This window comes from Schistocerca gregaria, chromosome 5 (genome assembly GCF_023897955.1).
Source record: "Schistocerca gregaria isolate iqSchGreg1 chromosome 5, iqSchGreg1.2, whole genome shotgun sequence".
NCBI classification, from domain to species: domain Eukaryota; kingdom Metazoa; phylum Arthropoda; class Insecta; order Orthoptera; family Acrididae; genus Schistocerca; species Schistocerca gregaria.
In genome coordinates, this window is record NC_064924.1 from 39,487,529 (window position 1) to 39,511,284 (window position 23,756).

The window sequence follows — 23,756 nt, forward strand, 5'->3', positions numbered from 1 at the left end:
ATCGCTAAAGCTGGTGGCACTCACAAACAAAAGACATTCTAAGGCAGTTTACCGATATCTACCCATCACAATGACGGATCGAAGCTCATCTTTTATAGTTACGTTGCGTTGTAATACATGTGTACTACTTCACTTCTCCAGAGCCGATTTAAACTAGTGAGTAAAAAAAAGAAAAAAATGAGAACCAAATATCCCTGTGTGGTGTAAAGTAAACTTTACCTTAATGGTTAAAAAGGGTGTATAGTGCGTCCGCAATGTCTCTCCGCAGCGGCAAACTCAACGTGTGCCGCCTTGCGCTACGCATAGCCAGCCGTTGTGATCGAGCTGTTCTAGGCGCTTCAGTCCGGATTCGCGCTGCTGCTACGGTCGCAGGTTCGAATCCTGCCTCGGGCATGGACCTGTGTGACGGCCTTAGGTTAGTTAGGTTTAAGTAGTTCTAAGTTCTAGGGGACTGATGAGCACAGCAGTTAAGTCCCATAGTGCTCACAGCCATCTGAACCATTTGATTTGTTATTTTGATACAGAGATCCGGTGAGTGTGGGGTAAGAGTTTTTTCTTAATTATTCTTTCTCTAACGATTTCTTCTAAAAGTCGTAGCGACTAGTGTGCCGTACGAGTAGTAGTATTGTCTTGTTGGAAAAATAAATGATTGACCTCATTTTTATTCAGCTAAATGGATAAATTATCTGGGAACAATAGACATCAGAAGTGACGGTGGTATCGAAAAAGATCGGGCTTATAATTCACACTCGCTTTACGACTACCCACTCTTGGATATTCTCTGCGTGCAATGGTGTTTTTTTTAAGGCAGATTTTCTGATGACCAAATTCGTGAATTCTGGAAATTGACGTAGCCAGATCGGTGAAACCAAGCCTGATCAATGAAAAAGTTTCGATGTAAATCACCAGCTCAATGTCAGTTAAAAAATCGCTGAAACCATTCAAAATACGCTATTTCTTTCGCGTGGTCCACGCTACGTAATTGTTGCAGGGCAGTAATTTTATACGGATAGAGCCACAGTTGTTTGGTTACGGCCTTGTGTGCTGTCGTACGATTCTTTAGCATCTTGCGCTAACATCGTCACTAATTTTGTTGGACTCTGCGACGTGATGTCCGAAACGTCGTCGGGTTTTCGTTACGTTCAAATTGTGGGCCTGGGCCTACCAGTACGCGGTGCATGATGCTGCTGTATGGGATTTGCCAGTTATGTGATGTACAGTGCCACTAAGTGGACGAAGCAGCAAAACGTAAACTAAATTGCAGCCTCACGTGCTCTTAATGTTGCCTCCAGTAGGGAAAAGCTCTAGCACTTAAACCCCTCTCGCTGCAATACTAAGCGTTCTCAGTACACGCAGGTTACACAAAAACTGGACAGAAGCACAACTCACATCTGCAATGCACTCGCAACACTACTTCCCCCACCCTACCACTGCAGGTCCACGGAACAGCTGCAGGCGAGACTTAAATGTGCTGCCACCCTGACGCTCCCCACAGGGCGAGACGGGAAACACGCCTCTGCGGAGACAGTCTGCGGCCGCACGGTACTGGCGTAACGGACTGTAGCCCCACCAAAGAACAGGCAGCGTCACCCACTTTTGATAATCTATAGTTTGTGTTCTTTCTCTTTAATACCCGGTGATCAAAAAGTCAGTATAAATTTGAAAACTGAATAAATCACGGAATAATGTAGATAGACAGGTACAAATTGACACATATGCTTGGAATGACATGGGGTTTTATTACAACCAAAAAAATACAAAAGTTCGAAAAACGTCCTACAGATGGCGCTTCATCTGATCAGAATAGCAATAATTAGCATAACAAAGTAAGACAAAGCAAAAATGATGTTCTTTACAGGAAATGCTCAATATGTCCACCATCGTTCCTCAACAATAGCTATAGTCGAGTAATAATATTATGAACAGCACTGTAAAGCACGTCCGGAGTTATGGTGAGGCATTGGCGTCGGATGTTGTCTTTCAGCATCCCTAGAGAAGTCGGTGAATCACGATGCACTTGCGACTTCAGGTAACCCCAAAGCTAATAATGGCAGGCACTGCTAAGCATGACGAAAGTGGCGGCTGAGCACACGATCGTAACCAAACGACGCGCGCAAGAGATCTTTCACGCGTCTAGCAAGGTGGGGTGGAGCGCCATCTTGCATAAACATCGTGCGTTCCAGGAGGTGTTTATCAGCCAGGCTGGGAATGATGCGATTCTGTAACATATTGGCGTATCTCTCACCAGTCACGGTAGCAGTTACAAAACCAGAATCACGCATTTCCTCAAAGAAAAAAGGCCCGATGACGGAAGATGTGGTAAATCCAACCCATACCGTGCCTTTCTAATAGTGCAACGGAGTTTCCACGGCAGTTCTAGGATTTTCGATAGCCCATATTCTGCAGTTGTTGGCGCTGACAGACCCCTGGAGCGTGAAATGAGCTTCGTCGTTCCACAACGCGTTATTCAGCCAATAGTCATCTTCCGCCATCTTTTTAAACGCTCACACCGCAAATGCCCTCCACTTCACTAAATCTCCAGGTAACAGTTCATGATGCCGATCGATTTTGTAAGGATAGAATCGGAGGGTACGCCTCAGTGCCATCGAATCAGTAGTGTATTGAATGCTGGTGCGACGTGCGACTGCACGAGCGCTGACTTTCCCCGTGCATAGACGAACCCGCTACAGTCTCCATTTCGTCCTGAACTGTCTTAGCAGCATTACGCCTTGTGGTCGGTCTGCTACTGCGGGATCTGTAGTCTAAACAACCGGTGGCTTCGAACTTCTAAATCATTCTCGCCACAGCTACATTTGTCAACGGACATTTACCCGTGCGAACCCCCTTCCTATGGCGATAGGATCGTAACGCTGAACTAGCAGATTCCCCATTCTGATAATACAGCTTCACTAAAAGTACCTTTTCAGGTAACGTCAACATGCTGCAACTGCTGGTGCATCTGATTCCCTCTCTCATTACAGCTCCTTTTATCCACGATTGTCATACGGAGTCTCTGACGTTTTGATATCCAGCGCCATCTGTCGGACATTTTGTAAACTATGGTTTTTTTTCTAATAAAACCTCATGTCATTACCAGCATGTGTGTCAATTTTTACCTCTCTATCTATATCATTCCGTGGTTTATTAAGTTTTCAAATTTATACTGACTTTTTGATCACCCGGTAGGTACCAGTTCTCAATTGAGATATCAGGAATTCAGTTGGAAAAAAACCATTTCCTTTAAGCTGTCGGTGACTGATTTGTTACAAAGATGTTTTTACACAATCATTCTTTTTAGACACAGTCATAGCTGGTTACGGCACAATGCCCGTCTTTAGATGTTGAGACACTGCATTTGGTGAACAAATGTTCATACGTTGTCAAGGTCTTTCACATGATGAGAATCATCGGGAAACTGGAAGAAGGACAAAGTGTGGCGAATGTAGCCCAAACGTTTGACTTTGCTTACCCGTACCACAGGCGCCTCTACCAGGTGGAGGGCACGTGGTCGCGCACGGTGAGTGCAGTGGCAGATAACCACTACACTGTACAACAGGCGGGAAGGGACCAGCATGAAAACAAAGTGTGCAGTTCCAATAACATTTAACAGGACTGCAAGGCACACAATCGCATTTCCAGAGTGGCACGGAGACTGCATAGGTGTGGTCTCCCCCACATGAACAGTATGTTGTGTTCCGTTGGCGGCTGCACATCGGTGGCACCGTGTTCTGATGGTGCCAGGAGTGTAGGGACTGGACCACAAGGAGTGGGTTTGGGCACACTTATCATAAAGAACAGATTCAGTCTGAGTAGTGATTCCGGACGTACCGTCATATGGCGAGGGGTGGGAACAAGTAACGCTGCCAGGGCCATAGTCGAACATGTTCCGTTTGAGGGCCCAGAGGCATAACGTTGTAGGGACACACCGGTTTCCAGACTTTTGAACGCGGCACACTCACCGGTCAAAGTTATTCTGACACTATACTCTTTCCAGGTGTGTGTCTTTCCAGGGGTTCGCCACTGATTTCATTTTTATGGATGACGCTGCGCTACCACTTTGAACAGCAAAGCAGGAGGACCTTTTGGAAAAAGACTGGCCATTCCCCCGACTTATATCCCATGAACCACGTATGAGATACTTCAAGGAGACGCATTGCAACACATGCACTTGCACCAAGGCCATTCAGAACAGCGGTGGTGGAAAGCCCTACTATAAGAACTAACAATCTTATGTCCCTCATGGAATATTTTGCAGAGTATATAGTGCGGTCACACGTCCTGTTAAGAATGGTGTCCCACCATTTGTCTTCAGATGAAAGTAACACTTTTTGTCGTCTCATTGCGTAGTTCTTTCCATACTGTATTGTAGCAGTTCTTTCTATGTATGGTCAAAATTTAATAGAGCTATGTTGCTTAACAGTGACAGACACATGCAGGAGTTACTTTGGTCCCTGTAGTTTCGCATAACACTGCATTTTTTTTTAATAAGAACTTAACTTCCTGTTCCAATAACAAATCATCAACCTCACTTTTCAAATTTGCTTTATGTGGTGTCACCGCCAGACACCACACTTGCTAGGTGGTAGCCTTTAAATCTGCCGCGGTCCATTAGTATACGTCGGACCCGCGTGTCGCCACTATCAGTGATTGCCGACCGAGCGCCACCACACGACAGGTCTAGTCTAGAGAAACTCCCTAGCACTCACCCGACATCGACACAGCCGACTTTGCTAGCTCTCATTTGCAGAGACGACAGTTTAGCATAGTCTTCAGCTACGTCATTTGCTACGACCTAGCAAGGCGCCGTTTTCACTTACTACAATTACTATCTTCCAGAATGTATTCTGAACAGATGATATTGTGAATCATGTACCGTCAAGAGTGACGTTCATCATTAATGGATTAAAGTTAAGTATCAAACTAATTACGTTCGCTTTCTGAATTCTCATTCCTTGTCATGTTCCACACCTCACGTCAGTATAGCTCTTCCTTTCCGACGCCAGCCTGCGTGAGCTAAAACCCGTGCATTTCGGCCTCCACTCGTAACTTGGCTCTTCTGCTAACACAAAACTTTAGATGACAATGTATCTGTTTTTTATGATTTTCTCTGTCAGCTGTCGTTACTCGCTTTTTAGTTTTCTCATAATTTTCTGGCAATCAGTTTCATGTTCGTGACGATAATGTTTCTGATTATGGGACTAATTTCTTTCGGCAAAAGGTCTCTGTTGAGCCCTTCATTGAATGTAATGATAACCTTATTTTATAATGTGTTCGTTTCTTCGATGGTGTTAATTATTGGATGAAGTGACATCTACGTTTTCTATGATTTCTCTAAATCGCTTTAGGCAAATTCCGGGATGGTTCCTTTGAAAGGGTACGGCCAACTTTCTTCCCCATCCTTCCATAATCCGATGGCGTCGATGACCTGGTCCCCTCCCCCAAATCAACCAACTAACCAAGTGACGTAACATACATACGTTTGTTTCTTCCTAAGTCTTCCTCTTTGTTTACATTGAAGTCAGTTAATTTCGCTAGTCATACTGTCAGTGTAGGTGTTTTGCTCCTGTTTATCATGTTTCCGACCCTCCGATTTTTCATTTTGTTCTTGCTTGTCTCTTCTCTCTTACAACAAGACTTGTGGGACTTTGCATTTTATTTGATAGTACTGAAGATTGACAGCCTTCGATGTTTCCAAAAATTGTCTTCTGCTGAAGCATCTAAATTCACAGTTGTCGATTATATTAGAGTTATCGACTAAAAGGATTTTTTTTTCGCTGAATACATATAACACACCAATCTGGGAATAGATCTCATATATGCTACAAGATTACAAATCGCAACCTGTAGCTCTTCCGTTCAGCAGGAAACGAAATAATCATAACATTATCTCACTAACAATTTTAAAAAATATTTTGCAATATATACTGCACGTTGGAATGCAAGACGTTTGATACCTGAATTAGGTGGTAGCTTAGATAGTTTAAAAAATAGAAATTTATAAAGTGAAGTAAGATACACGGGTAATCAATAGTCTGTGGTGGCAGCAATAACAGGATTTCTAGTCAGATGACAACACAGTTACCAACACAAAATAAAATTGCGGTAGTGCAGTAGTTGGACTAATCATAAACAAGAACGTTGTAATCTGGGTGAACTATTACGAACATCATAGTGAACGCATTATACCAGGTGACACAGACAGAAAGCCTAGACCAACTGCCATAGTACAAGTTTATATGTCTACTAGCTCCCAAGAACATGGAGACATTGAAAAAAATGTACGATGAAATAAAATACCTTTTTCAGTTCGTTAAGAGAGACGAAAATTTAATTTCATTGGGGATGGAATTCCTTGCTAGAAAAAGTAAAACAATGAAAAATAGTAGGAGACCATGAACTCGGGGAGAGAAATGAAAGGGGAAGCCGCCGGGCATAATTTTGCACAGAGTACAATTCAGCCACTTGCTTTAATAAATTGAAGATACAGCAAGGCTTGAGGCAGAATATGAACCTCGAACCAATCTTCCAGCAAGTAAATTACTATCGTTTCTGGCACAGCGTTTTTATGTACAGTACTTGGTTCCTATGTGGCCCACTCCAGGACACTGTCACCTGCTGCTTTCACTCACGTCTGTCGATGCCCCACGTAAATATGACCTTCACACACTGTACCTGTAAACGTGTTAATTTTCTAGGTTCACGTGACTTTTAGCTATCTTTATATTTACTGGCTTTTATTCGTAGTCACTGGTTATTTGTTGTGAAATTGACACAAAATGTCATTGCTACTGGGCGTCAGTGCACGAAGATAATAGTTTATGTAACACTTGTGGGCCTAATCGCAGAACATTGCTCAAGTGAATGGGATACATATAAAGAAGAGGTAACTGGGATTTTGAACGTATGCTATGAAGGGCAGCAGGAAATGGTCACAAGTTTCCTTGACCCATTGGATACCGTTACGGAAATGCTGGTCAACTTCGACTCACAGACGCTTGAAGACAGACATCAACTATCCCTTGGCAGTCAATTTACGAAGTTTCAAGAGGCAATATTAAGCTACTAACTGAGCCATATTTGGCAACCGCATACGTGTAGCTCAGTTAGGGACTGAGAAGACAGTTTACTGCACGCATATACAGGGTGGTCAGCAAAAGTTTCAAAAACTTAGAAGCGTGATGCAGAGTTAAGGAATAAAAATCGGTACGTTTCCGAGTTTATTAGCTTTGAAGTCAGCCGATCAGGGTTACGCGCGCAAATCAAGCTACATGCGAAATACAATTAATGTCTGTTGTTCTCATAGCGTAGATTACAGCGCACGAAACTGCACAGACTTTGACTCGCGTTCAGTCCTTACTATCGTCCCACGTCCACAATTTTTAGCGCTCTCTTGTTTGGTTTTAGATAATCCAGTGAAGAACAGGTTCGGCGATACCGTCTCCGGCAGACCGCTTGAAATTGCACAAGTAACTGCCCGATTGGCTAACTTCACTGCGGAAACGGCACAACGTAAAGATTGTTTTCTTAACAATTATTTCTCAACACAAACTACACTTCTGCACAGTTTCGTCCTTTTCGGACAGTTTCGGAGCACGCTGTATATATTCAAGCAGTCATTATCGCACCAAATAGGAATGGAATGGGAACATACCGCTGATTTGTAGTAGTGTGGAAAGTACCCCCTTGTTTTATTTTGTTTATTTTTTTACTTACACATCAAGTTCCGTAGGACCAAATTGAGGAGCAAATGCCCTAGGACACTGAACGTGTCAGTACATGGAATTACAAAAGATAAAAAAAATGTTTATGAACCCTAAGTTTACGTAAGCGCAGTCAACAATACAACAAGAATCAGCTTAATTTTTCAAGGAATTCCTCGATAAAATAGAAGGAGTGAACCATGATTAAACTCTTCACTTTCGATTTGAAAGCACGTGGATTCCCGCTAAGATTTTTTAATTCTAGCGGTAGTTTATTGAAAATGGATGCAGCAGTATACTGCACACCTTTTTGCACAAGAGTTAAGAAGTCTCATCCAAATGCAGGTCTGATTTCTGCCGAGTATTAACTGAGTGATAGCTGATTATTCTTGGAAATAAGCTAATATTGTTAAGAAGAAATGGCAGTAAAGAATAATCATATAGCGAGGCCAATGTCAAAACACCCAGACTCGTGAACTGGGGTCGACAATAGGTTTGTGAACTCACACCACTTATTGCCCGAACCGCCTGTTTCTGAGCCAAAAGTATCCTTTTAGAATGTGGAAGAGTTGCCACAAAATGTAATACCATACGGCATAAGCGAATGGAAGTGAGTAAAGTAGACTAATTTTCGTTTCGAACAATCACTCGCTTCAGATACCGTTCGAATAGTAAAAATGGCAGTATTAAGTCTTTGAACAAGATCCTGAACATGAGCTTTCCACGACAGCTTACTATCTATCTCAACACCTAGAAATTTGAACTCTTCAGTTTCACTAATCATATGCCTATTCTGGGAAATTAAAACGTTAGGTTTTGTTTAATTGTGTGTTGGAAACTGTAAAAAACTGAGTGGTACAGTGATTTAGCGTTAGCTTCTTTTCTATAAGCCACGAACGTATGTCATGAACTGCACTATTTGAAACCGAGCCAATGTTGCACACAATATCGTTTCTTGCCAAGCTAGTGTCATCAACAAACAGAAATATTTTAGATTTACCCGTAGTACTAGATGGCATATCGTTTATTTAAATAAAGCACAGGAGTGGCCCGAACACTGATGACAGGTGCAATCCCCCCCACCCAACACCCCCCCCCACCTCCCCCACTTGACTGTACCCCACTGAGACCCCACATCACAGCCATTCTCAGCACTGTGAATAATAACCTTTTGCTGTCTGTTGCTAAAGTAAGATGTGAACCAGTTATGAGCTACTCCCCGTATTCTGTAATGATCGAACTTCTGGAGCAATGATTTGCTATCAATACCATCAAAATTAGTTAAATCAAAAATTATGCTTAGCGTTTGAAACATTTTGTTTAACCCATCCAGTACATCACAGAGAAAAGAGAATATGGCATTTTCAGTTGTTAAACGACTTCTAAATCCGAACTGTACATTTGTTAGCAAATACTGTGATTTAAAATTATCAATTTTCCTTACATATTCAGCCTTTTCAACGACTTTATCAAGCACTAATGGTATAGAAATAGGTCTAAAATCGTCTATATTATCCCTTTCTCCCTTTTTATAAAGCGGCTTTACTACTGACTATTTTTAATCGTTCAGGAAACTGACCATTCCTAAAGGAAAAACTACAGATATGGCTAAATATAGGGCTAACATGTGCAGCAAAGTACTTAAGTAAGACCTTAGTCTTCAGTGATTTAACTATTGAATCAGTCTCCCTCTTGTCTGTATCACAGACGAGTATCTCAGACACCAATCTCGGAAAGGCATTTACCAAGAAAGTTATCTGATAGCCTGGAGAAAATAAATTTTTGTTTAATTCACCAGCGATTCTCAGGAAATGGTTCTTAAATACTGCACATATATCTGACTTAACAGTAACAGAAATATTTTTACTACAAGCTAACTTTATGTCGTCGACCTTGTGCTGCTGACCAGACACTTCCTTCAAAACTGACAATTTGGTTTTAATTTTATGCCGTGAATGAGCTATTCTATTTGCATACGACATACTATTTTCCTTCCTAATAACATTTTGAGCACCTTACAGTACAGTTTGTAATGGGCTGCTGTAGCTTTAATGTGACTATTGCTAACAATTTACGCTTATCAGAGATTTGCAGAGTGTGGATATTGACGCAGATGTAAGTACACGATGGGGCTTTTGTCACTGAGACTGCGTAACTGAAAATGTTGCTCTGTTTCAGATACACGTTCATCCCCCAGGAACGACGACGCTGTTTGACCACGTGGCAAAGGAATATTTGCCGGATGAACTAGGAGGTACTGCCGGTCCTATCGACAAATATGCCTGTAAGTATGCGACGACACTAGACATCCCCTTAGATTGGTGGAACGATACTTTGAAGTTCACAAACTAATATCTCATGATAATTCTGTGGGCACTTGTTGATAAACAGTCGCTTGCAAACACACACTTTTTCGCAATTGTTTCACAAACTACTTATTTTTATGACCCAGGTTTAAGATAAGTAGCCCATTATCTACCATTATTACTGAAAGAGATGAATAAAGGGGAAACGTAACTTGCTGAATCGTATATGCTGAGATGCTATCGAATTTTTGATTAGACTGTGCAGTCTCCTTTCACTACATGTGTAAACTCATAAGGAGTGCAAATAACGCTGTAGTCTTTGGGATGTATTGGTGCTGAGTAGTGCGTTTTGTCCTGTTGTCTAACAGACGCCTGAACAGTTCAATGAGAAAGATGTAACCGCAAGTGCCATAGTCGACAGACTTAAAGCAGACCGCGATCCATTAAAGTAAAAAAAAAATTAAATAAATAAATAAAGGAGTTGTCATTCCGACGCAGACATGAAGCCGACGTCCGACGTCCGCCGTCTCACATAGCCCAAAAGATTGGCAGCATCGCCTTCATATACTGAAGAGCCAAAGAAACTTGTACACCTCCCTAATATAGTGTAGTGAAGTTCCGCAACACGACGCAGCAGGAACACGACTAATGTCTGAAGTAGTGCTGGAGGGAACTGACACCATGAGTAGTAAGTGGGTACGTTGAGCGCTGTTGCAGGTTACTTAATGATGATGTTATCCATTTCCTTATAAACTCTTTTCTCTTAAAAACTCTTCAACTAGCCACTTACTTACTTACTAATATTTTTTACAAACGGTTGCAAGCGACAAATTTTTAAAAATTTTCAACTAAAATTCTATGCTGGGAATCATATGACAAATTCTTTTTACCATACATTACCACCAACATAAGTGTATCTTTCGGAATTTTATCATTTAAATTAGCACACAGCTTCAGTGTACTTTTCTGTGTAGCTAACACATTCATTCTTCTAGACATATTTATAATGTTGACATTTTTATAAAGAAATAACTCTCGACAGATCCACTGAAATGTGCGAAACATTCACTATCGAACACCATCCACTCGTTTCCGAGTTTTAGACCTCTGCCCTGTGTACACGACACTTCACGAAGACTTAAGTTCAGAATTAACTGCACTGCTTCATTTTATCGGGTCGTTATTAAGTACACAGGCGATAATAGAAAATGTTTTGTCAAATGGCTAGCACTACCCACGCATAACACTCTTCTGACTTCGTTAGATTATGACCATATCCTTCAGTCTACGTATCTGCAGTGAGTTTTGACAAAGTGAAGAAGTTTCGAATTCTATATATCTAGCTGGTATTTGTGTGACAAACCTGGTTCAAGAACAAACAAAATTACACATCTGTTGAGAGCTTGCCTAACTGCTGCAAGGCAAGTGTAGCTGGAAGCGACAGAGACAGAGAGATAAGAGGCGGAGCTAGTTATCTGAAGGTCGCGCAACTGTTATAAAAGAGCCTCCAGTTTCTGTTAGTCACCAGTGGAGTTAGCGATCTCATACAGATAAGACTTACGCAATTTCTCGCGCACGCTGCGACCAGACGCATTTTGAAGACTGTCAGCGGACGTCGATACTTAAAAATTACACAACAAACTCTAGATCATGAAATTCGTTGTCACTATATTTAGTTCTCTTCATTCCTTTGTGTTTTAGTTTAATTTGACCACCTTTAAAAAATTGGAAGTCCCAGTTATCTACTATTTTATTGAACCTTTCTGGCAAAATAATTTTAAACTTTTATTGAGCTCAAGACAAATGTTATCACCATATCTAGTTATTAAACGTTCATATTCAGTAATGTAATAGTAGACATTCAGATCATGCTCACTAATCTTTTTAAACAAATTAGAATTGCCTGCATTATTGAGTTTCTTCAGTAAAGTGTCCCTTTATATATAACAAAATTTTAATAATCTTTTAAATTTTAATCTTTATAAATATAACTAATGTATGGGATGAATTTCAGTTTGACATATTTGTCGAAAGAAGTAATAATACAAGAGAGAAACAAGTTGGGTGTAATAATTGCAAAGAATATTTTAAACCATCATTAAGTATAGAATACTTGAGAAGTTAGACGCATACTTAACATGTTAGTGCACTAAAGAGAATTTATGGAGAAGAATACGAAAAGTACTTTGTTAACTATCAGGAAACAGATATAGAAATAAGGGAGCGAAAAGAAAATTCCAATTCTCTCTTTTCTATGATGATAAAACAAATATTAGATTCTAATTTACCAATTAATAATTTATCTATAAAATTACATTAAAGATTATTTGTTATTTTTGAAAGTTTATCATTCTACAACCAAAAAGTTAAATAATCTAGAATACAACAAAATGCAAGTAACTAATTTGTTCTATTGAAGTCATGTGGTATGAATTTTTTTTTTACATTAGAAGATATAGATAATTTTCAATAACCATAAGGCACTATATCATACTTATCTAAAACAATTCTTTTCTCCTACTGAAATGAAAATTCTTTCTGAACTTGTTTGTTTATAAGATTTTTAGTATCAATATCCCTTGTTTTCTGATTGTATTCTAACTGTATCTTTCCTTTAACTTCACTTTCTATTAACCTTATCATTGATTCTCCATTCAACTTTTGAATATTTCTGTAACTTAGAGTAAAGACTTTTACCTTCATTTCTGTCTTATTATCACTTTTCTCGTAATAATAACTTTTTGGACCTGTTGAAGCCGAATCTGTAATCCAATTACTTTCTAATTCATCTGTCCATTCACCTAACATACAACCTGTGTCCACAATAATTTTACCATCATCAATATATACTACAGAATCAGTATCAAAATATGCAACAGATTCTCCTAGTTCATCTATCATACAATCTGAGCATTGCATTCGCTGTAGTGAATGCAGCTATGAAAATTATAGTAGCTGCATTGTTTTCCACATAATAATCTTTGAAATTGTACCTTATGTGAACCATCTGCTCTGTAATAAAATTTACGTCGAAGTTATCTAATCGATCATCCAGTAATATCTTATAAAATCGTTGCAATTCTGTCACATATTGTGTTTCACTCATATTTTGCCTTTGTCCTAATTTGCCCCATAATGAATTAAGACATATCTTAGCAACCGCTCGTTTTCCAGATTTTTCCTTTATTCTGTCATGATTCAAGTCAATATCCAAATCCTCTTTAACTATTTTCATGTATTCTTCATCACATTCAAAATTATATGAACTAGTTTCTAATTTCATTTTCAAAAAGTCTCTCGCATAATTTTTAAACAGCATATTGCTTTTATTTTTAAAATCGTTTACTTCATAAACTTCTAAAACTCTATATCATTTTTCTTCAGCTTTCTTTACTTCATCAATCGTCCAAGTTTCAATGAAACTTCTTTCTTGATTACCGTGATTGCATTTGCTTATTTGTTCTTGTGCACCTTTGACACACAAAGGAAACAATAGTTTTTTCATCTTTATCGATTTGCATGTGTACAGGTAAAACAGGATGATACAATCCTTTAGGAGCTAATACTTTACATTTTATTAAGCGATACAAATTTTTAGAATAATATCTTGGTCTATATATTTTTCTTGGATGTCGTTTAGGATAATAATCATAATATTGCACAGTAGAAAAATGACTGCAGACAACAATATATTTTATTTTTGAGATAATACCAACTGCTTTAGCTCTTAATTTTATTGCATTTGTTTGTCCATCACAAAACACGTCTCTTGGATACAATGGTTCGATAACTTCGGGTAACTGCTTAGGCATTTTACACTCTTTTGAGTTCACCCAATCACATTCCCACATTTCCGTTACATTGTATCCAGTATTTCGTATTTTTGCGCTCCTTCTTAAAGTCTTTTGATAAAGATTATCCATAGTTTCCTTATTTTTGTTGTTAATTGTTTCACTTCTGAAACATTTTTTATATCCATGCCAGTAACAACCAAGGTATTGATAAATAGTATTAGTGTCTTTATCAATCACGATCTACTTTTGCTCCTGCCATTCTTTAAGAGCATGTGAGATATTATTGTTGTTTAAACTATTCAACCAAGCTTTGATTGTTTACTGTCATTCCCCTTGTGTTCTTTATCCAATACAGCGACTGTATTTTTCGATAAATATTTCGATATGTAAATTGTCATACAAATGTCAGCAATTGTTAAATAACAGAATGGATCTATATTAGCAATTTCCAGAAACTGTTTGCTTAGTTCCACACAGTCTCTTCTTAATATATCTACATAAGAATTACAGTACCCGTTAATGTTTCTTCATATCGAACACATAATTTTTTTAACTCTAGAACTGTGTCATTTGAGAAATGCTTCTCTATCTTACAGTTTCAAAGTGTCAACACATCAAAAATTAGTGTCAGGAATTGGTCCTATGTAGTTCTCATTTACTGGCATATTGAATAAACGTGGGAAGTAGACTTTCTTCAATTTTTTTTCAAATTAAAAGTTTTTGGAAAACTACTAAGTGGACCTTGTACAAACTTACAACTATCTATAATTTTTATACGCATCTGTTTAATCTCCAATGACATTAGTTTAGTTCCTGTGTAGATGATATATGGACTTATTGTATTGCTATGCATGTGTGATAACTGTTCTTTTCAGATCTCATCCACTTACAGAATTCATCATTTGTCTTAAATTTATAAACAGTATCACATTTAAAATTGCGGACAATTATAAGATTGGGAATGGGTGTTCCAATTTCTTGAGTTGCTTCGTAATCAAACCACATGTATCTCTCACTATAGGTACAATTCACTTTCTTAAGGGAAACCTTTTTTTACAACATTTAAATTCTTTACTTTATTGCATTTGAAGCATTGGTAAATATAAAAATCTTGCAATTCTCCATTAATATAGCAAACTTCTTTATTACAATTTGGGCAACCTTGCACTATAAATTATTCACCAAATTTTCTTTCACAGATACCACCTTTTTGCAATACAGGTTGCATATAACATTTATGATTTCCAATTTCCACTACTTGTTGACAATTTCGCTGGCCGTGGTGGTCTCGCAGTTCTAGGCGTGCAGTCCAGAACCGTGCAACTGTTACGGTCGCAGGTTCGAATCCTGCCTCGGGCTTGCATGTGTGTGATGTCCTTAGGTTAGTTAGGTTTAAGTAGTTCTAAGTTCTAGGGGACTGATGACCACAGCAGTTTAGTCCCATAGTGCTCAGAGCCATTTTTGATAATTTCTACAAAGTTCAAAGCCACATTTATGTTCTTTAGATCTTAAACAGATCTTTTTACATGCTTCACACTTGTAAGCTGTATCACAAACTTCTTGGTGATTGTTCTAGCATTCTTCATTATAGCAGTATCTATTGCCTTTCTCACAATAAATCTTATTGTTTTCACTTTCATGGTCCGGACTTTTGCATAATATGCATACTTTTCGCTGTATTTTACATCTGTGAGCATCACTGTTGTTATATGGCTTATTGCATTTATTACAGCAGTATACTGATCCCAAGAGAGCAGTCATACTATTAATTACATCGAAATGGTTGTGATCTTTGTACAGATAAATCTTAATTTCTTTCTCACAACCAGTATAGGTAATTGCATTAAAATTTTCAGCACATACATTTATTTGAATATCCAACAATTCTTCTACATTTTAATCTCATCTAAAGTAAATACTTCTTCATTGTATTCGCTCAACTGATTACATAATATATTGGTTAACTCTTGTATTCATCTTCTGCTCTGTGTTTCTTAATCTCGTTTGTAGTTAGTTCTCTTCCTAAAATATTATTTGTTTGGTGTGTCAAAGCCACAATTACAGCTCTAGGACAGCACAGATTATCATCATTTTTAATTCTTGTGATGGATATCTTAGACTTTTTTCTTCAGATTTATTATTTTTTTACCTTTACCATCTCTAGGAATTTCTAACGTCTGAATATTAAATGATGTTTCTGCTATATCAACAGTTTCATCTGATTTTAAGATATCCCTCATTTTATAGCATAAGATTTTAACAGATTCTCGAGTATTATTTGATGCCTTATAACCTGCAGAAGTTGGATAAAAGATTTTTGGGTTATTGACTGTTATATTCTGCTTATTTCCTTTCCTGAAATTAGTCCTCTTTTTAGCTACATCTACCATGAATTTTAGTGATTTCGTTATATAACCTGTTTTCTCACTAACAGTATCGAGTTTTACAATGTTAGCATCGTTAAAGACAATTTTATAGTCAACAGATCATGCTTTAAATTTTTCATTACATTTAGATCTAATTTCCTTTCTCTCAAATAAATGCTTTGTAGTTGTCTCATCATCCTTTTCTTGCTGAAAGATTTTGCCTCTAAGTGGGTAAATTTGATCTAACCTCACTATTTTTTCCTCTCTTGGTGGATGAAGTGTTTCAATAATATCATCAAATCTGTCAAAGTAATTTATGTTCAGTACACACTTTGGTCTTGATGTAGTTTTTTTTAAATACATCTGGATGAAATTTGAAATCTTGTAATACAATGGCATTAATTCACTCTGATTTATTCAATGTTTTATGTCCTTTAATTCGAAGATTCCAAGCTCTAGCTTTGAGTTCACTTACTTTCAATTTTCATCAGTTCATGTGGGAAGCGGTAAATTATTTGAAATAATTGATAAGGCCATCCTTTCTAAGTGTAGTATATCCTTTAAATTATTCATTCTGCAATAATCATGAAGTTGAGCAATTCTAAAACCTATGAGAAAGGCTTCCATTTATTATCGATAAATTATAATAGATTTGGAAAATTAGAAATCAGCAACAAAGATAAATTTCAATAGATTACGTATGTAGTCCATATTTAATGTGCGTATTTGTCTGTAAATGTTTTTTGAGATCACTTCTAACTACTTATTTTCCACACTCACACATTATTTTTCTTTTTTGTCTATATTGTAGTTGACAAGTCTTACATGTAATTGCGAGCTTGTGCATAGATATATGACTTAGGAAAAAACAGCTAAGATCTTTAATTTCTTGACAGCCAATCCATTTTTTAAATGTTTTAACCGCTTTTGTTGTTGTTTGTAAAAAGAAAGAAAATCTTTCATGTCCCTAAACATTGCCAAAGAACTCTTATAATTAGATATAAACTGTTTAAAACATTCTTTTTTGTTATTATATCTATTTCTTGTAATCACTTTATGACATTCCTTACACATATATAAAAGCTAGGCTTTTAGTATTTCTGTGAATAGAAGTTATCAATTTATTTCTTTACTTCACATATTTTACACTTCTTGTGTGCTTCCATTTATTGAGATAAAGTTTCATTAATAATTAATAATTTTCCTTAATAGATGAATCCTCTGTCATATTGCTATGGGATTGATAGATCTGTATATAAAGAATTTACACTCAAAATTTTCCTTCTGTCAATAGTATTTCTACTGTGTGTTTTTTATTTCCTTTATGAGTTTTTTGTACAATAGACATTTCACGAAAAGGAAATTATTATCTTTAATGATACATCTGAATTGCAGACATCTGAATAATTATGAAAATTTTAATTTACTAATGTATTTTTATTGTGTATTAAATGGAAATATCTAACACAGTTGTTGCATGTTCAGAAATGAATATTTTCGAATTCATTCAAGAAAGGAAATATGAATTAAGTTCAGGAAGTTGGTTCAATGACATTTGGATTTCTTTGAAGAGAAGAACGTGTTGATCACAAACGACATTCTTCAGTTTTTGTATGGCAATACAGTGATGTTGGACATTTTATGTTTTACCGGATTCCTGATATTCATGATACAATTGTGCAATAGTCATAAGGGGAAAATCCCCACTTCTTCTTTACCTCAGAGATGCTGCGTCCCATCACTGATGCACCGATTATAACACCATGTTCCAACTCACTTAAATCTTGATAATATGCTCCTGTAGCAACAGTAACAAATCTAACAACTGTGCCAGATGCTAGACGTACATAAGCTTTGCAGGCTGGTGGCCCGTGTTCGACCTGTTTACTTATCCCTGTATTTGAATAAACATGCCTATACCAGTTTATTTGGCGCTTCAGTGCGCATGGAGGTAAGGAAACGAAGGGAGGTGGCACTACACACTCAAGTCATAGATAATTTCGAATGTTTTTCTGTTCTTGAATGCGTATTTGGTACATAATACAATACAGTAAGAGTGACGTCATGGGCAAGTGTCACCGCTTTGAACTATGGGGATATGAATGCGATGAACCTAATATTTTGGGCTAGTTACGACGGCCGACATCGGATTCAAGTTTGTGTATCAATGGTACCTCCCTTATCTTTTTTTTTTTTCTCAATGCTTTCATACCTGCTTGGTTAATGTCGGTGATACCTCCTTGTGACGTCACTCAGACGTGCCCGCTCTCAGTTTCAACCCTTCGGTGTGTCTATCGACTTTCCTGACCGTATCCCAAATAGTACCTGGTGCTTCCATTGTGCAGAAACGTAGTTGTTTCAAAAAATGCGTGGTTTACGGATGTACTAATCGATACGATCGTAATCCAATATTTATGGGCTAACAAAGAACACTTACTTAAGTTTTTGCAAACGTGAACAATATAAATCTTGTGCATATTACAGACATCAAAAACAGTTTTGCATCACCTCGGTTCTGAGAGTTTCGGAACCTGTACAGTAAACTGAAATAGAGATCAACATAAACATCAATTCCTCCATGTCCGAAAAACATCGCTTTGGTTCACTTCGAGACGCCTGGACACTTCCCCTCTTGAGAGCCCTCACTGGCACAAAGTAACAATTCAGACGCGATGGAACTGCTGTATTGACCGTCTAGCCATGGTTGAACTACAGACAACAAGAGCTGTGTTCCTCCTTCTTGTTGGAATGACTGGAACTGATTCGCTGTCGGACCCCGTCCGTCTAAGAGGCGTTGCTCATGTATGGTTGTTTACATCTTTGAGCAGGTTTAGTGACATCTCTGAACAGTCAAAGGGACTGTCACTGCGGTACAGTAACCACAGTCAACGTCTATCTTCAGGAGTTGTGGGAACCGTACTAATGCAAAAATTTATTTGATGTGTGTAGTTGGAAGCAGAAAATGTAACGAACAATAAGCAGTAACAGTAAGCAAGCAAGCATTGCTTTCTCTGAGTTCCAGCCTCATTTGCTATCGATGTAAATATAGTAAACGGGAAGTAAATGGATTACAAAAGCATTCATTTCACGCCACGTACTTCTCTTCTTGATTATCGAGATACTTTACAAAAAACGAGTTATTACAACGAGGCCATATGTGATGTATCACTAGAGCAAATAAGCATTAAAGGACAAAAAAAAGTTAGAAATTGCCTTCCTTACACTAAGTTTTTCGTGAAAGCACCGTAATTCTTAATATTAAAAGAAGGTGTTGCGCGCACACGACAGAAATAGGTGAATAAGAAGCAATCGTAAACAGACTGCTAATGCTTTGAACAAATTAAGGTGCTTCAAACTAACGTACAGTGTAAGTTTATAGCGTCATCACTCTTCTTTGTTTACTTTCATGCGCCGCTAGGCACAGTATTGTCGTATTGTTGGTTACGTCTCCACTATTCTTACTTCTTCTGTCAGTGCTAAGTGCAATAAACCTTAGAGGGAGCGACCCTGGCTTTAGTCATTCATGAAGTTCGAAGTGTTCTACACTGGGATATTTGTTGTTAACTGTCTTGCACCATCTTAGGCACGCAAGAGAAATTTCATTTTTGAAGTTAAATGGATGTAAGAAGATTACTCTAAATATTTATGAAACTAGTTTTTGCCTTAGCAAGATCCATATTCATTGTATGTACAACAGACTGGGGCAGCATATAATATGTTGAAGACTTTACATCTACATCTACATGGATACTGTGCAAATTGCACTTAAGTGCCAGGCACAGGGTTCATCGAACCACCTTCACAATAATTCCCTATTATTCCACTTTCGGACAGAGCGAGAAAAATAATCTAATCACATAACTGATACGATATTCCATAAGCACGCACTCTCATAACAAGCCGTTTGTGAGGTACGCTGTCAAAAACTTCTGGAAATCTGTAATTTCTACACCGTCGTAATATTTCTCTTGTAGTCACTGAACAATTTGACTTGCAAATCGCATTCACTCCGACACGAACACCTAATTTATATGTGACGAATCACCGTTGCACCCAGGCGAGCGCATGATCTCCCTGCACGGCCTAGAAACTATTTCTATGTAATCAAAATATCCACAGGTGTACTGCTGGTCTATAGTGTCCAACGGGCCCATTGGACACTGTAGACCGGCAGTACACCCGTGGATATTTTGGTTATCAAATACGCCGGGAGAAACTCAATAATTATTTCTGTGTATGTATTACTAATGAATTTCATGGGGCGCTGAAGCATCTGGGGATCAACGTTTAAGGTGGGTGAACTTCATCAAATAAGTCGAACTGTGCGTATGGTGTGAGTGATATAGCGGTAGATCATGTAATTATTTTTACTCAGAATTAAAGTTGACTAATTGCATCTTGACATCAGAACAGAATTTTATCTTTGGACATTGAGTGTAATTACTCGTGATGCTTGACAATGACTGCTATGACTAAAAAGTCAAGTTCATACGTAAGAGCTACTTTAAAGGTTAAATATGTTACCCAGCAGTACCAGTTGGTCCAACGGCCTTGCCGCAGTCGTTACACTGGTTCCCGTCAGGTCACTGAAGATAAAGTATGTACATTATTACAATGTGAGCTGCCTGACGATAATTCTTGATCATTTCTATTAATTTCACTGTGGCTATCAGATGAAATCTGATTATAGGGAAAAACACTCTTTTGCCACTTCTTTGAGTACATTACACAAAATCTGCAAACCAATGAAGTTGGGTAAACAAGTCCTTATAAAAGGTAACACAGGTTGGTGCTATGGAAAGAACACGTTAGTACACTATGGTACGTTCCTCCTCAAAATCCTTCAAGCATTGTACAGTAAGCACTGTGGTAGGTCAGAGGCTCCACCAGAAAATGAAGGTCCTGCACTAACTTTCTGTTGTTCGTTATTCTCGCCAGAAAGCCATAGATAATAGACATCCAGGTTTTCAAACTGAAAACGCGGGACATTTCGGGACTATTCACAAAGTAGTCCCACGGTGGCATTATCGGTATGTTTGATCTTTAGGAGACCGGTATGTGTAACTGTACAAAGATAATGGGTGATTCCCAAAATGTTAACATATTGAAACTCATTTTACAATACAGGCTGAAAGTTAATGAGAATTCATCATTGTACAGGATACCTAACGGATTTGGTTAAAACAACTTTCTCAGCATTATCGGACTAGATATGTTTATTGTAATTTTTAATCACAGAAATTTTCATAGCATCATTGATATTAGTGAGAATATTTAATTACAAAATCCTTTATAGGATCACAGCCCTATTAAAATTTACCATTTGATTTGCACTCATTAAAAATGTAATATTATATTTTACATGTCTGAAAAACTCTCTACCAGAAAAGCTGATTTTTGTAACTATTTGTAATCCAGCTTTAATATGCTCAACAGAACTTCTGCTTGTTACAACAGTCAATTTGTGAGACATCGATGGAAACACCCTTTCAGTATCACCATTTGGTCCTGGAATGCTCATTACAAACCACAACATTTTTCCTAATGTGGCAAATTATTTCCTCTATTACAATTGTTACGTTCTACCAGTCCATCAATATCCTCCTGGTACCTGACGGCAATTGAAACAGATGACAGTGAATGGGAAATCAGAAAATTTTATAATTTTTTTAAGAATATCGTCATATTCAGAAATGACCATTACAGTGGGCGCCCGATCTTGGGCACATATAAGAAAGCTTAAGAAATAAGGTGAAGAACATGAGAAAAGTAATTTATTTGTACTTTATTTAACATAGTACAGTCTTATTAGGCAGATATTACTTGATTCATACTCGTATTATGAATGTAAAGACAAGAATGTAAACTATGAGAATTTCATTTCTGATGATACACACAGAAACATTTGTTCTGTGATGTTAGAGGAAATCTAAACAGCTTTTGCCTTTATTTTAGTTTTCCTCGTGAAGCTAGTGTTCTAACACTGCAAGCTATTTTTCAACTCAGTTATTTCTGGCAAATTGGATGAAGTATCAGAGAGCGATTGTGAGGGCAGTAGTCTTCGCCTTTGAGAAGTAGTCCTCCTGTTCTTCATCACAATGCTGTTCCTCTTGGTTATTTAACAAATGCCCTGCAATTCTTAATTTGAAATCAAGATAATACAGGATACATTTCCTTTGTTCATCTTTCACAGACCTATAAAGTGAAAAAAATATTGATGTTACACTTACTGGTGCTGATGCAAATCCTGTAAAACATCATGGTCCTGTCAATCAAGCCTGTGTTAGCCGTATTTTTATTGTAGTAGCTTATCTGGACACCAAACATGACTGTATCCCCCATCTTTCTTAGCCCATCTTTTACACTGATTGATAGTGTGCTTCCCAAACTTTGTCGAAGCAGTTGTGGCTGTCTTTGGTCATACCATTGTACGACAGATATTAGTCTCCTCTTACTGTCGGGCAAATAAAATCACTTCCATGATTTGCTGTCAGATGGGCTGCTCTGGGCTCTGGGTTATTGTTCCAGAAAATGATTGTATTAACATTACATCTACTTCGCTTACAAAAGATAATAATACTGTGTCATACACTGAAGAGCCAAAGAAACTGATACAACCATCGTGTAGGACCGCCATGAGCAAGCAGAAGTGCCGCAACATGACGTGGCATGGAAATGACTAATATCTGAACTAGTGCTGGAGGGAATAGACACCATGAACCTGCATGGATGGGAACTCTTCAGAATGGCACGTTTCAAGAAATCCCAGATATGCTCAACAATGTTCCTATCTGTGAAGTTTGGTGGCCAGCGGAACTAAGAAAAATGGTCCTAGAGCCACTCTGTAGCAATTCTGAACGTGTGGGGAGTCACATTGTCTTGCTGGAATTGCTCAAATCCGTCGAAAAGCATAATGGACATGAATGGATTCAGGTGATCAGACATGATAGCTACGTACGTGTCACCTCGCAGAGACGTATCTCGATGTATCAGGGGTCCAATACTGCACCAACAGCACACGCACCATAGCATTACAGACCCTCCACCAGCTTCAATGGTCGCCTGCTGACATGTACGGTCGATGGGTTTGTGAGGTTGTCTCCATACCTGTACATGTCCATCCGCTAGATACAATTTGAAACGCCGGCCGCAGTGGCCAAGCGGTTCTAGGCGCTTCAATCTGCAACCGCGTGACCGCTACCGTGGCAGGTTTGAATCCTGCCTCGGGTATGGATGTGTGTGACGTCCTTAGTTAGGTTTAAATGGTTCTAAGTTCTAGGAAACTGATGACCTCAGATGTTAAGTCCCATAGTGCTCAGAGCCATTTGAGCCAATTTGAAACGAGACTTCTCCGAGCAGACTAGTTTCCAGTCATCAACAGTCCAATATCGGTATTGACGGACCCAAACGAGGCATAAACCTTTCTGGTGTGCAGTCATCAAGCGTACATGAGTGCGCCTTCAGCTTCAAAAGCCCATATTGGTGATGTTCCGTTGAATGGTTCGCACGCTGACATTAATTAATGGCCTGGCATTGAAATCTGCAGCAGTTTGTGGAAGGGTTACACTTCTGTCACGATGAACGATTCTC

General features: G+C 38.3%; 1 protein-coding gene across 2 annotated transcripts in view; it reads left to right on the forward strand.

Annotated features, from left to right (window-relative positions):
* LOC126272156 (retinol-binding protein pinta-like) overlaps positions 1 to 23,756 on the forward strand; it is a 139,868-nt gene that overhangs the window by 110,875 nt on the left and 5,237 nt on the right. For both annotated transcript variants that reach the window (XM_049974788.1, XM_049974789.1), the window contains exon 6: positions 9,879 to 9,984. In XM_049974788.1, coding sequence (XP_049830745.1) covers positions 9,879 to 9,984 — 106 coding nt within the window. The remainder of the gene's footprint in view (positions 1 to 9,878; positions 9,985 to 23,756) is intronic.